General features: G+C 58.6%; 1 protein-coding gene across 2 annotated transcripts; it reads right to left on the bottom strand.

Moving 5' to 3' along the window:
* Window positions 1–2,361: 2,361 nt before the first annotated feature.
* Window positions 2,362–13,983, bottom strand: CCDC124 (coiled-coil domain containing 124). 2 transcript variants are annotated; one of them, XM_064469342.1, is made up of 5 exons: window positions 13,846–13,983; window positions 12,278–12,449; window positions 5,260–5,446; window positions 4,777–4,891; window positions 2,362–4,446 (listed from the first exon to the last, which is right to left on the bottom strand). In XM_064469342.1, the coding sequence occupies exons 2-5, from the start codon at window positions 12,434–12,436 to the stop codon at window positions 4,242–4,244; spliced, it is 666 nt and encodes a 221-aa protein (XP_064325412.1). In that variant the 5' UTR covers window positions 12,437–12,449; window positions 13,846–13,983; the 3' UTR covers window positions 2,362–4,241. The 2 variants fall into 2 exon arrangements, with proteins under 2 accessions (XP_064325412.1, XP_064325413.1); XM_064469343.1 differs by having other exon boundaries at window positions 13,805–13,898.
* Between the last annotated feature and the right edge of the window lie 283 nt (window positions 13,984–14,266).

Genomic DNA, 14,266 nt, shown 5'->3' with positions numbered 1-14,266 from the left:
GTGCCGGGGCGAGCGTGCAAGGCCTTTGCACGGGGGTTGCGCTTGAGAAGGGGGTGCGGGGGCTGTGGTTGTGCGTTGAACAAGGCACGGGGGGGCGGGGGGTGCAGGGCCGGGTGTGCGTGCACGGGGGGTGGGGAGGGTGCTTTGTGTTGCGTGCGGGGTGTAAGCACGCGGTTGTGCTTGTGCAAGGGGTTGCACGCGTGGCTTTGTGTGCGTGTGCGTGCAGGGAGGGGTGCGGCGTGCACGGAGAGGCGCAGGGGTTGCACCCGCAGCTCCGTGCGGGGAGGGGGGGAAGCTGCAGTGTGCGGGGGGGTGGTGTGCATGCTGCGGGGGGCGTGTGCATGCTGCGGGGAGGGAGTGCATGCTGCGGGGGGCGTGTGCATGCTGCGGGGAGGGAGTGCATGCTGCGGGGAGGGGGTGCATGCTGCGGGGGGCGTGTGCATGCTGCGGGGAGGGGGTGCATGCTGCGGGAGGGGTGCGTGTGCATGCTGCGGGGGGCGTGTGCATGCTGCGGGAGGGGTGTGCATGCTGCGGGGAGGGGGTGCATGCTGCGGGAGGGGTGCGTGTGCATGCTGCGGGAGGGGTGTGCATGCTGCGGGGGGCGTGTGCATGCTGCGGGGAGGGGGTGCATGCTGCGGGAGGGGTGGGTGTGCATGCTGCGGGAGGGGTGTGCATGCTGCGGGGAGGGGGTGCATGCTGCGGGAGGGGTGTGCATGCTGCGGGGGGCGTGTGCATGCTGCGGGGAGGGGGTGCATGCTGCGGGAGGGGTGTGCATGCTGCGGGAGGGGTGTGCATGCTGCGGGGAGGGGGTGCATGCTGCGGGAGGGGTGTGCATGCTGCGGGAGGGGTGTGCATGCTGCGGGGGGTGTGTGTGTGCCCGCAGGGTTGCGTGGTGCAGGGGCGGTGCGTGGTGCAGGCACGGGGAAAGGGGGGAGTGCGTGACGGCGGGGTGGGGGGGGGTGCGTTGTGCAGGGGGTGCGCATAGTGCGGGGGGGGGGGGGCATGGTGCAGGGCGTGCATTCTGCAGAGGGTGTGCGTTGTGCACGGGGAGGGGCTGCGGGGGGATGCGCGGTGCCGGGGGGTGCCTGAGGCGGGGGGGGGGGGGGATGCCCGGTGTAAGCCCTGCGTGGGCGCTGCGAGGATCCCGCCCCCCCCCCCCCCGCGGGTTCCCCCGCCCCCGCAGCGGAGCAGCCCGTTGCCATGGCAGCGCCGCCCCCCCGCGATGGAAAGGGGGGGGGAATCCCCGGAGGGGCGGGGCGGGGAATCCCTCCCCCCTCCGCAGCGCCCCGCCCCCCCCGGCGGCGGGGAACCCCCCCCGCTGCCGCTTTGCTGGGGTTGGGGGGCCCACCGGGACCCCCACCCTGCAATGGGGGGTGTGTGTTCCCTCGTTAACCCCTTCCGTGCCCCAGGATCCCTTCCTGCACCGCGGGATTCCCCCACATCCCACCTGCGCAATCGGGGGTGGGGGGGTCTCCCCCATTAACCCCGCACTTGCACTTTGGGGGGGTCCCGTCCCCCCACTGAGGGATTCCCCCCACTGAGGGATTCCCCCCATTAATCCCTTCTTTGCAGCTGGGGAACCCCCACCCTGCAGTGGAGGGGTTCCCCCAATAACCCCACGCTTGCAATGGGGGATCCCTTGCCTGAATTTGGGGGGGGGGGGGGGGCAGCCTCCCATTAACCCCTTCCACTCGCCCCCCCGACACTCAGTGTAGCCGTGGGGTCCCCTGCATGATGGGGGGATCCCCTTCCCCTGGGGATGACATGGGGGGCTCAGCCTCCAGGACTGCACCCTGCAGCCCCTCCAGCCTGGCCAGACCCCCTTGGCCCCCCCCCAATCCTGCCACTGCCAGAATACCTCCCCCCACCCCCCCCCGGGGGGACACCATGGCTCTGCCGCAGTGCCCGCACTCGCTGCAGCGGTGAAGAGGAGGAGGAGGAGGGTGGGCTCTGCTGCACAAAGCCTGGGCTGCGCAGGAGCCGAAGGCCTCTGCGCCGTGGGGTGGAGGGAAGCGGGTGGGGGCAAGGAGGGGGACACCCCCAGCCCCCAGGGATGTGGGGACACCCCTGCGGTCTGGGGTAGGGATGGGGGGGGCTTCAGCTCAGCCCCAGGGCCCAGGAAGGGGGGGTGGGGGTGGCGGGAAACTCACGTGGGCTCCTTATGTCAGCATCAAGGAGGCGCAGGCAGGGGCGGTGGGTTTCACCAGCACGTCAGGCGCAGGCAAGGGCAGGGCAGCTGCCTGCAGCCTCCCCCACCGCTGCGGCTGAGCCACACGCACCCCACAACCTGCTGGGGAGGAGGGCCCCCCCCCCCTCAAGAGATCCCCGATCCGTGCAGGAACCATGAAACAAACTCCAGCAGGATTTTTAGCAGCCATTTTAAGGGAGGAAACAGCCCCCTGCCCCAGCAAGCCAGGAAAAGAGAGCCCTCCACCCCAGGCCTTTATTCCTTCAGCAAGTTAACAGGGTTTGGGGGTTTTTAATTGGGTTCAAACACAACAAACCTCTCACAAAAAGGGGAGACACACGGTGCATTCCTCCCTGTCTTTACCGGCTGGGCTTGCGCGAGCAGGCAGGGAGGTGGCGGGGGCCGGCCCGGCTCCTTCAGCCTGGTTCTGCAAGCAGGGTGCAGGGAGGGCTGGGGAGAGCCCCGAAACGGCCGCAGGCTCTCGGCTTCAGCCTGAGCATCACCTCCCCAAACCCCTTCACACCACCAAAGTGCAAATGCCTCCGTGGCCTTGTGGACCCCCGCAGCCCTCCCCCTGCCTGCTCGCAGGCCATCCTCCGCAGCGGCAGAGGCCCCACACTGCCAGTCACCTGGCTGGGGATGAACCCTATTTGTTTAGAAACATCAGAAGAAGCCCCGGCGCGATGCCAAGCCAGCCGTGAGTTTGTCTCCGTTTGGCAGAAGCACCAAAGGCAACGGAGCTGTTGCCTGGTCAAGGGTTTAGACCTCAGGAAAGAATTTCACTCCCAAAGGAGACCAGAAGAGATGGGAAAGGGGAGAGGGAAGAGAAGAAAACCCAGTGCCTGCTCAAGGCAGGACTCTGCCGTGGCTCTGGGGCTAAGCCCCACCAGCCCTGCCCGGCTCCTGCCACGGCCCTCCCAAGGGAGCTCACCGATCTCTTTTAGCCTGGGCCAGCGGTGAGACCGCAGGGCTGCAGCCGAAGGGGAGCAGAGGCGGCACGGCCCGGTTAGTGCCCTCGGTCCGGCGGCGGGGGAAGCTGCCGAGCTGACAGTCTCACATCCCCTTCCTCAGGCCCACAGGGCACTTTCTTGCCTGAGCCTGGGAGCAGACAGGGGAAGAAGCGACGGGAGAAGCAGCGGCTTCCCTTCTCGGGGCAATTTTTGGGTCATGTGGCATTGCAGCCCCTCCAGGAACCCTCCTGTCCCACCAGCAGCGTGCGAGGCTCTGGGCAAGGCCACCAGGAAAGTCACACAGAGAAGTCTGGCACCAGCGTCCTGCGCAGACAAGGCAGGAACCACGCCGTGCGGTGTTATTTCTTCCATTCTCCTTTGAAAACGGAAGGTTATTTTCTCTCTTCCCCACAACACGCTGCCGACAGAGCTTCTGCTCCCGTTGCGGTTCCTCCTCCCCACCTAACGCACCGCTGGTCGAGATCAAGAGGAGAGAGGTGGCCGGCAGCCGGCAGGGCCGACAGCCATCCCAGTCTGGAATCTCTCTGGGGACATCCCAGCACCGAGAACGACAGCAGCAACAGGAGGGTGGGTGCTTTCCTCGTGACGGCTGCAAAACTTCACCCCGCAGAGCACGAGGGTGCGGCGCAGCCACGGTAGAGACAGGGGTGAACGCGGCTTGGCTCAGGTCCAGGCTGTGAGCGGGTTAAACACACGGTGCTAAGCCAGCGCCGGGGGTCCCTACCTCGACAGGCGGCAGCGCTGACGTTGCACCTCGCCAGTGCTGCCCATGCCGGAGGTCTGGAAGCAAGTTAGTGGCTTTTTTTTTTTCTGTAAGACAACCGAATTTGCAGGCATGAAGGTAGTGTTAGTCTGTCCAGGTCGCTCTGCACCAGCCGCCTGTGGAGGGGTGAGCGCATCGGGGGGGACAGGCTGTCAGCCGTGGCCTCGTGCTTATCTTAAATCCAAAAACAGAGAAAGACAGAAAGTCGGGGTGGGAAAGGGAAACAAAAGGAGAGGAGGTTCCTTGTGTCTCCTGCTTCCATCCGAGCAGAGCCCTGAGGCTCCAGCCCACTGTCCGTGGGGCGCGATCAGCTCTAGTTCTACTTTTGGCTGTTGTAAGCTTTGTGCCTCTGGTTCATGGGGTTTTCTGGAGACTTCATCCACTCCTTCTTGAGGAGCTGCTTGAGCTGGGACAGGCGCATGTTGGGGTTCTCTTGCTTCAGGCGTGGCAGATTGATCTCTTCAAAAGCTGTGAAGGCAGCTTTCATCCGGCGCTCGGGGTGCCGGTCCAGGTCATTGGCAACGCTGCCAGGAGGGAATTCAGAGAGAGACGTGCATCAGAAACACCTCCCTGCAGGCACCAGCCACTCGCCCCGCTCTGATCCCCTGTCAGTGCGACCAAGTGCATACAGAATAACTTGGGTGATAAAGCAGAAAACCCCGTGATACTTCCCCTACCCACTTCAAACACCCTCCACAGAACAACAGGGCAGGGGACGTGTCCTGTTCTTGCTGTCAAGACAGAAAGCTGCAGTCGAAGCGTAAAAAGAAGCCAGTTCTGGGGGAGGGAGTGTCTGCAAGAATGTCTTACGGGAAACCTCCAAAGGAGAGCACCGCTATGATATGGCCACGTACCTGAGGACAGCAATGGCATCTTCAATCGTCCTGGCCTCCACCGATCCTTCCTCCAGCACCCGTCTGTTGATGTTCTCTTCCAAGGGGACCTCCAAGTGAGTCTTCTCCTTCTCCACTGCACAGGGAGGGGGGGAAAGGGAGAAACGTTAATGTCAAATCCAACCTGTGCAAAACCCTCAGAAGAAGTTTTTCCAAAGCACTCTGAAGAAAACGCTGAGAAAACTCAGCTGGAGTTCAGTCCCAGTCCTGGAAGAGAAGAGCGCCTGCTCTGCGGCTCTATTTCTCCACCTCAAGGCAACAGGCTTCTTTTTCCCCCGTTTGGGTGTTGGACACAGACACAGCAAAGCATGGAGCACTCAGTAGCTGCAGGCAGCTGTTGCTTTCCAAACACCTTGCCCTTCAGCGACAGTAGGTGAAAAAGGAACAGCCCCCTCTCCCCGCTCCCCCCATGGCTGTCAGGGCCTTTCTATGGTACCACCAAACCTGTATCTGCATTCTCCTTCTGCTGCTGGTCTTTTCTGATCGTCTCCTCGATCTGGGCCCTGGTGACTTTGCCCGGAGTGACCTGCTTGGGCGACTTCCCTTTCAGCTTCGAGTCTTCCTCCTCCAGCAGGCGCTGCAGCTCCTTCTTGCGCTCCAGCTGCTCCAGCCGCCGTTTCTCCTTCTCTTCCTGGAAGGGAGAAAGGACCAGGTCACCTCCACCCTTACACCTTTGTAAGGCAGACGGATCCCTTACAGGAGCAGGGAACCCCGCATGAAGAGGAACAGACACCTCACTTCTGCAGCTAACACAGCACCGACCTCACCTTATCAGAGGGGACGTCGGCCGGTTCCCCCCGACCTCCAGTGAGACAGCGAGAGCCTGGCCTGTCCCTTCGGAATAATAATTCCCCCATCCCTGCCCCGTCCGCCACCACGCGCTGGCTCCCCGTGAAACACAACCCTGCTGTCGAGAAGGAGCGGGAGGTTCCAGCCAGGACTGCTGACAATCAGATTAAGTTTTCCACTTTAATTTTAATAAGTGGTCGGAGGTTGAAAGTTCAGCAGTTGCTCGAGACAAGCCAGTGGAGAGGCTGACTTTATCCTCAGGCCTGGCTCACGCTCTTCCTAAGAGCCAGGGCAGGCAGGCAGACCGAATCCAACAAGCAACACAGCTCTCGTGGTAATTTTAAACTGCTTCACAAGGAGTTTAAGAGCCACTTTGCCATCCAAGGCCCAGGGAAGAGGGTGACAAGACCACGAAACAGGCCCTTAGGGGCTTTCAGCACTTTGGCTTTGAGCTTCTTTCCCCTCCCCTCTTCTTCCAAAGCCTGTAAGGTCTGGCAAAAAGAGAAACAACAAGTGAACGTCTCTGTCTGGGGAGTGTCACATGCTGCAAAGCACTTCGTATTTAGGTTAGTTACATGGACGCTTAATTACGGCTCTCACCCATTACTCACAGGATGGCACAACAAACTGATCGAGCATTAATGCAATGGGTTTACTCAAAGGCAGCAGCACAAAAAAACCACCCCAGCAGTAACACAACCTGTCCTCATCGGTGTTTCGGAAGTAGGAGCAGAATTATGTACATTGGGGTAGGGCCCACTTCAGAGGCAATAAGGCTGGGGTTTGAGACTCTGTCAAACAAAAAAACCATAAGTCACTCTGCACCTCAGGAGTTTAAAGAAAAATTCATCAAAACACAGAATCAAAGCCCAGAAATATTGAATCAAAACACGCCCTGGGGTTGCTGCTGCTTCCGTCAAGCGCAGCAAGGACCAGGCCTTTCAACCCAGCTGGGAAGGGAAGGGAAGGGAAGGAAAGCCTCGCCTACCTCCCTCCACTCCAAGCAGCTGGGGCCAAGGATGGGAAAAAAAGCCATTAGAGGGATGAAGCCTTTATTACAACTGGCAGTCTTCAAATTCTTGGTCATTAAGCGCTTAGTGCCAGTGCCTTGAGACACAATGCCCCAGCAACTGGACCGTGCATGATTTCAAAGTGCAAACTCATTTATTTAAGACATCAGCTTTCCCTGCCCGCTGCTTTCCTGTCAGGCCTCTCCCTCTTCTAGTAAAGATTGAGTAAACAAATGTACTCGGTCTCCCAGATTAGGAGGGATTTTGGCCACTCCTAGAACAGGAAGGGTGTCACAAGAGGAGCAGGAAGACTGTCTTACCCCCCTAAAAATTTACACACAGGGATATACCTGAGCGAGAGTAGCCTCAGGGGCTTTGCCCACCCTCGCTCAGCACAGCTCCAGCTCCAGACGGGATCTCCAGCTGAACCACCAGCCTCTGCTTGAACATCAGGTGGTTTTAAGGAAGAATGCAGGAGAAACCCCAAAACCGGAGAGATTAATGTGCCAAAACAGAAGGAGGGCCACCGAAATCACCAAAGGTCCGGCAGTCGGAGAGAGCAAGCCATTCGATGCGATGTAAAGCGCACGCAAGAGATGCAGCGCTGCGTATTCAGGACGCTGGTATCGTGCCTAGAACGTGGGCTAGTGCAAAGAAGCTGTCCCCTGCCTGCTCACCCCGCCTCTGTAGCTCAGGGGTGATGGAACAAGGTAACCCGGAGAAGTGCTGGCAGGGCGAGCACCTCAGCGAGGCTGCAGGCGTGGTTGTGGCTTGAATAATTCAGGAGACTGATAAGGAGCGGATACGCAAGTACGAATGACCTCAGGGAAGGGAGCAAGACATTTCAGAACAGAAATGTTATTTATAGTTAGAGAAGACTATCTTTTACCCTTGCTTATTAGGGAAAGGGAACTGGCCTACAAGGCAGCTAGCTCAGCAGCCTGTCCCGCGCCGCTCAGCCCCAGCTGGGACGACACGTCTGACAGAGCATAAATTCAAGGCTAATGCTCTGCTGCCGTTAGCTCCTTTCAAACAAAGCTCTCCAAAGAGGACGCATCCACTTAGCGGAGGGGAAACAGAGGCACGAGTAGGGTGCAGAGCCTTCCTCCTGCACTGCGTGCTGCAGGGGACCTCCAGCTACTCCGCTCCCGCAGCTGCCGGGGTAAGCTACTCCCTGCTCTCTGGCATTTACAATTGAGATTCTATTTACGGAAAGTAAATAAGCTGGCCCTGTTACTAATTTGTCACAAGACCTGCAAAAGTCTACGTGCTCAGGTTTCCCCAGCGGCCTGTCACGTCCAGGTCTGCTCTGCACCTTCCGCCGTGCTCAAAAGCAGCAGCTCCGAGGTGATCCCAAAGCTGTCATTTTTGAAGACTTCTCTCAGGTTGGGCCAAACCAAAAACGAATCCTTTTATGAATCACATTAAACGTCCTGATGAACGAGAGGCTTGGGTTTGTCTAAGTGAAATGTACCACAAAGCTATTAGAAAACTAGAAAGGAAATGAATCGTTTTCTCCCTCAGCATTGCTGCACTCTGCAGGGCACCGGGAGGAGCTGGGTGTGAGATTTCTTCAGCTGGACACTCCCGTTCCCAAGAATTTGTGTGTTAAAATGCAAGTTTCCAGCCTTGCAAAGAACCGCCTGAGCAAGGAACAATTCATTAGCTTTCAGAACAGCTTCCCACCTGCCAGACAGAAGGAGAACAAGGTCCCACGCACACGGCTTTGAGAGCAAGCGGTCAATTGAAGCAGCAGCGCTCCCAATCAACCTCTTAGCGTGAGGCCCCGAGGAAGGCTGGGGAGCGTGGCACCAGCCTGATGAAGCACGCTGCTTCTCGCACGGCACGAGGGCAAAGCAATGCAAAAAACCCCCCAAAATGACGCAGTCGGAAAGCGAACGGGGCATAACCGACCCAGAGCGTGTCCGAGTGCTTGCTGGGCCAGCTGAGGTACACCGGAGCGTTGAGATGGGATCAAACACGCCCCTTCCATTGCCCACTGGCAGTCAAAGCTGGCATCGGAGGGTTACTAGAGCCCGAGGAAGTCGGTTCTGGGGTCTGAACCCCAGCCTGGTATCGTCAAGCGTCTCCCCACTACATCTGTCTCTTCATTGCTCATTCAAGCCATCAGATTTCAGCATTGCGTACCTGGTACCACGCAGATGTCCTCCAAAGAGGGAAGAGCAGTCATTCGACCTGCTTCGCATTTTATCTGAATAATCTGAGTAATTCTGCACTGAATCAGAGCTGGGGGGGTGGAAAGAAAGTCGCCACTCGCCTGCCTGGGCTACCACTGGAGCTGGGACCTGCTGCTGCACCAGCCTGCCAGCCCACACCCCGCGACCGAGGCTAACAGGAACGAGAAAGGCATAAAACTTGCACCGAAAAGAGTCACTGCTCCCTCGTGCACTGTCTGCGCTCCTCTAGTGCAAGTACTCGCCCTGCATTTAACTCTAATCTTTTCCCAGACCCTTTGTACACAAGTACACAGCGTCTCCTTGCTCCCACGTCATCTGCACGCCCTCCCTCTGCCATTCCCACCGAGCGAAGCCGCAGGAGAGACCTCCGCGGGATGGTGGTGCCGACACCACGACACGCCGGGCACAGAGAAGGGTGCCAAGGGCGCTCTGAGCCGCTGCTGAACAAGGAGGAACTGCTTTCCTGGCATACGGGCACTCAGCAACCAGAGCCCAGGCAACATACAGCCTGCACGGGGAGAAGGGCTTGCCCTCCCTCAGCCAGGCAGCCCCAGTGGGAGCTTGGGAAGGAGACTGGGAATTCGGCTGCATCCTTCCAGCGGACACCTCGGCGCCAGCAGCAGTCCCAGCCAGCGAGATCTTCCAGCACATACCCACAGGGCACAAAGCGGCTAAACCCAAGGTCAGCAGAGCGAAGGTCTGACTCCCCCTGAGACCTCTGCCCTTGACAGATACTCCACCAAGCCCTTCTCCCCGCAACGCTTCAGCCAAATGAACGGTTTGTCACCCTTCCAAGCCTGCCCACAGCTTCACCCAGGATGCACACACGAAAACCACCCTGTGATCAGGCTGACGAGCAGTGCTGTGCTCCGAGCTGCGCTCTAACCTTGCACAGGAAGGGTGGGAAGGGACGGAAAGGATGAAGAGACCCTAATGTTAAAAGAAAAGCGGTCACCCAGGTAAAACTCCAAGTCTTCCAGCAGGAATGATGTAGATTTTTGTGCTTTGCAGTCAGAGCTCTCCAGGGAAGGTAACAAGCTGTGAGCTGAAGTGCCAGAGGAGGAATGCACACATCGCAGGCTGGTGATATTAGCTCAGATGTTCCTTTATGCATCACAGAGCCACCAAATGAGTGTCATCCTCTGTTACCAGAGATCAGCTCTGAGGTTGCTCTTGGAACAGGGGGGGGGCAGCATTTAAAGAAACCCCAAAATGCAGCAAAAACATGACAGTCATCTGGTGACAGCGAATCTCATGACAGCAGACACCGCATTTTGAACATTAAGCTTCTCTACACCCAAGTATTCCCCTGTCAGCGAGACCACCAGATTGCCAGGCAGAACGACCAAACCCCACCACAGAAACAAAGCTCTGCACCCTCTCGTATTTCACTGAGGCTCCGGTGGTCATCTGCGGGGGAGAAAAGGATTAAAGGGGGGCGTGGGGTTTGGTCTCAGCACAGCCCAAGGGCTTTCAGCCACTCCTGCCTGCTGGCGGTGCAGGAATTCAGAGGTGCTGCACGGGTGCGCTGCGGTGCCATTAATGTGTTACTGCCATCGCCCGGAGAGCCGGGGAAGAGCTGTAAGAGCTGCTCAGCGCTGACTGCGAGGTGCTAAGAGCATCCTCCTACACACGCTGCCATCCCCTCCTCCGGGTGCTGTAGCTGAGAGCAACGCGAGTCCCTCCTGCAGCATATGGCCGAGGCCGGCAGCGCTATTTCCATGCCAGCACCACCTGCGAAACAGCTACTTCTCCGGGGAAGTTTGACTCCTGTGAACGGTTTGGTTTCTGTCCCCTCTAGGATGAGGATGGAAAGTCATTTACAATGAGTCACACATCCCTTCTCTGCCGCGATGCCGGGGCACAAGCAGCTTCTTCCGTTCTCCGTGGGGATATTCCAGCCTGGAGAAGCAGCTGAGGAAGGTTTCACTGATTTATTTTCCCTCAGCAACCCACTCATGCCTGTCTGTTGGCCACGTGCTCACCTACGGAAAGCCCCAGCCTCTGCTTAGGTTGCGGCAGTGCCTGCGTGAGGCTCCTGCAGCAGGAAGAGCCCCTGTGCAGGTATGGTTAGACTTGGAGCCTTTCTGGCAGGAAAGCTCCCCACCTGAGCAGAGACTTTTGCTGCTGTGAGCTGCAAGGTCCCCAGGGGGCGTCCAGGGGAAGCAAACGCACTCAAACACAGCATTCAGGTGAATCTCAGACCGAGACACTACAGCTATGCTGATGCAGGGAGAGGGGATGGCTGACGTGCCGAGTGGAAACCGCCTTGCTTGTTTCTCTAAAACCCAGTCCAAGGCTCTGGGATGGACCCCGGTTTTCCAGGTGGCAACTCCAGCTCACAACACAGCTCCCTCTCCCACGCCCCTTGTCTGCAGGAGGCTGGTTTGGAAGCCCAGTCAAATAGGTCACTGTTGGCCAAGTCTTAAGCAGAGCAATAATAAGTCCTTGTTCCAGGAAGCAATTAGGCAGCATTACAGGATCGGGTTGGGGAACAGCACACAGGACTCCAAATTCCAAACACCAAGACACATATTAGGGGTGAACTCAGGCAGACGTACACAGCACGCAGCTATCAAGGGCACGGGGACGCGCTGGCTTCCTGCCTGCCCAGCCAGCGTGCTTGAGTACCGACACGTAAAGTTCAGTAAGCACCAAATTCGCACAGCGGCATAAACCCAGTAACCCCATAAATCCCATTTATGCCACCAACAGAAGCCCTGGTTATCACGAGGGTGAAGAAATCATTTCAGAAGAGGCAGCTAAGTTATCACCAACAACTGTTTCTAGAAGAATCCACAGAACTGAAGGTAGAGTTCTCTAACACTGATGCAGGACAATTTTAAAAACCAAATAACCCAGAATTGAGCATTGGAAGTGCTCTGTTTATTGAACACCGAGGCAAACGGGCACCCAGGGCGAGCAAGAGCAAAGCAGAGAGAATTTTTTGAGACACGTGCCCTGATGTGTGGCACACCGAGTTGGGGAGAAAAAAAAAAGGCTTTGTGACCCTTAATCCTGCTGATTTCTTTTTCCTTCTACAAAAAAAAAAAAAATCAAAGAAGAGTTAAGAAAGGAAAAGAAATAAAAAAACCTCAAGAACTGCTTGGTCAAAAATGTCAAGCCCTGTGGCAGCGTTCCTGATCTTTTACTTAATTCAATTTTGAATGGTTCCAACAATAAAGCTTTTACTGCCTCCCTTGGGAATTCAGCTCTAAGATCCACCAGATTTCTGAATTACACATCAAAGCTTCCACTTACTCCCACACTCGGCTTCTTTTAGCTCCCAGAGAAGCCACTAGTTCCAGCTCTTCTGCCCAAAACTAAGCGCAGGACAATGTGTGGGGAAGCAGCTACAGCTGGGGGACAGGGGAGGAGAAGGAACCCTTTCCGAGCAAGCCTGGATCTCACGGGCTTAGCAAAGGACCAGCTAGAAGACACCCTTCTACCTGACTAGCCATTCACCTTCCTTTGCTCCTTCCTCATCACGTGTTTGTCTTCATCCTTCCAGTAGGCATCTTCCAGCTCCTGCTGACGTTTGGCATCGGCTGCTGCCTTGGCCTCAGCTTTCCTCGCACGGGCAGCAGCCGACTTGGTGTTTTCACCTTGGAACTTCTTGGGCATCACTCAAGGTGCTCTGCAGAGAAGAAAAGAGGTTCAGATCCTTGCCCTGGACAGGGTCTCGGGGTTCACCGTCACCCCAGGAAGCAGGAACAGCTGGAGCTCACACCAAGAAAGCCCCTTTTCTTATTGCCTCATACTATTTCGAGATCCTGGGTGGAACAAACCTAGCGATCTCCCAGCTCACCCCGGAGGAACTCTGCTCACTCCACCCCAGATCCTCAGCAGGGGACAGTCCTTCCCACCTACTTATTGTGCTGTAACAACATGACAACTCAGGCTGCTGGGTTCCTGGTACCAAGTCAAAAGCACCACTGCCCTGCAAGCCAAAACACTCTCTGCTGCTGAGTCAAAACGAAGCTGGGTGCTTTCGTTCTGCACCAGCAGGCTCCGAGGGGAATTCCCTGCTGCCAGCAGAGCAGGATGAAGCAGCACAAATGCTGCATCATGCCCTCACTGCCTATAGAGAAACACAGCCCCATTAAACTTGGATAAAGGGCCAGGCAGATGTGAGGTATTAAGTTCCCCTACGTCGTCATGGCAGGGGAAGTCCTGAAAGCCAGGCACAACAGAAACCTCAAAATTAACTAGGCGCTAAGAAAAGCCCTTCTTCTCATCATGCTGCCCATGCAGACATCACAGTCTGGACCTTAAATCTTTACTTTTAATGGCAGATAACTCTTTGCTAAACAAGAAACCACAGAGAAGGGCTGATGCTTAGGGCTGGCTGCTCAAGGACAAGCTTTTAAAAGCCTGAGCTGGATTAAAACCCTTCTCCCCTCCAATACATGCTCTGACCCTTCTTTAAGAGCATGACTGGGGCTGGGCCCTAAGGCGAGGCTGCGGGACAGCACGACACAGCACGGGGTGGGGAGCGAGGGGTGCCCCCCCGCCAGCCCAGGGACTGCTCCTACAGCCATATGGGCCCGGCCCCTCTCCAGGCCCCGCACCCAGAGCCGGCCCACCCCGAGCTGCCCGACCCGAGGGCCGGCTGTCACCTGCCCGGGCCGGACACCCGCTCCATGCCAGCGCCCTCAGCACCCACCTCGCCTCGGGGCCCTACGGACACCCCGCTCCGGCCCTCCCCTCCCCCGACAGAGCCCCCCTGCCCCGGGCTGCCCTTCCCCGTTTGCTCAGGAAAGGGGCAGCTTTCCTCCTCCAAACCCCCCCCAAACCCCGGCCTCCCCCCTCCCGCGTCCCTGCGGCCTCTCCCCTGGCCCTCCATCAGCCCCCCCCCCGAGCCCAGGGTGCCCCCCCCCGCCCTTCCCCCTCCATTCAACCGCCCCCGAAGCCCTCCCGCCCCGTACCCCACAGCCCTTCGCCCCTCCCCCGGTTCCCCCCCGCCCCCCGGTCCGTCCCCTCCGCTCAGACCGGGCCCGAGGCCTGGAGCCGCCGCCCGGGGCCGCTCCTACCCGGTCCCCGCCGCTCCGGCCGTCGCGCACGTTGCGCGTCACCGGTGCGCGCGTTCGTTCCCGCGGGAGGGGCGGGGCGAGCGGCGCCGGCGGCTCATCGGGGCGCGCATCCCGCTGCCGCCATCTTTGCTAAGGGCAAGGCCCGCTCACACCCAGGCCACAGCGTCAGGCTCTGCGGCGACGGGGGGCGAGGGACCGGTCAGCAGCCCCCGGCCCGGGGCAGGGCCCGCAGCGTGACGGGCAGGCCGGGGGAGAGCGCACACTCCACCAGCCACCACCTTCTCCTCCGCCCGGCACAAAGATGGCGGCCGAGCAGCTGTGGGCGGGGCCAAATGCACCTTGTGTGGGCGGGGCTTGGCTGGGTGAGGCCCATTGTTATCTGGGTGGGGGTGGGGCGTAACAGGGCGGGGCCCATTGTCAC

This window comes from Phalacrocorax carbo, chromosome 19 (genome assembly GCF_963921805.1).
Source record: "Phalacrocorax carbo chromosome 19, bPhaCar2.1, whole genome shotgun sequence".
NCBI lineage: Eukaryota > Metazoa > Chordata > Aves > Suliformes > Phalacrocoracidae > Phalacrocorax > Phalacrocorax carbo.
This window is presented reverse-complemented; position numbering and strand designations above follow the sequence as displayed.

Excerpts from the sequence above, each read along its gene's own strand:
- CCDC124 (XM_064469342.1), bottom strand. The coding sequence starts at position 12,436 with ATGCCCAAGAAGTTCCAAGGTGAAAACACCAAGTCGGCTGCTGCCCGT. Across the intron at positions 4,892-5,259 it reads GAAGGAGAATGCAGATACAG|TGGAGAAGGAGAAGACTCAC; the intron begins GTTTGGTGGTAC and ends CTCCCTGTGCAG. Across the intron at positions 4,447-4,776 it reads GATGCCATTGCTGTCCTCAG|CGTTGCCAATGACCTGGACC; the intron begins GTACGTGGCCAT and ends CCCTCCTGGCAG.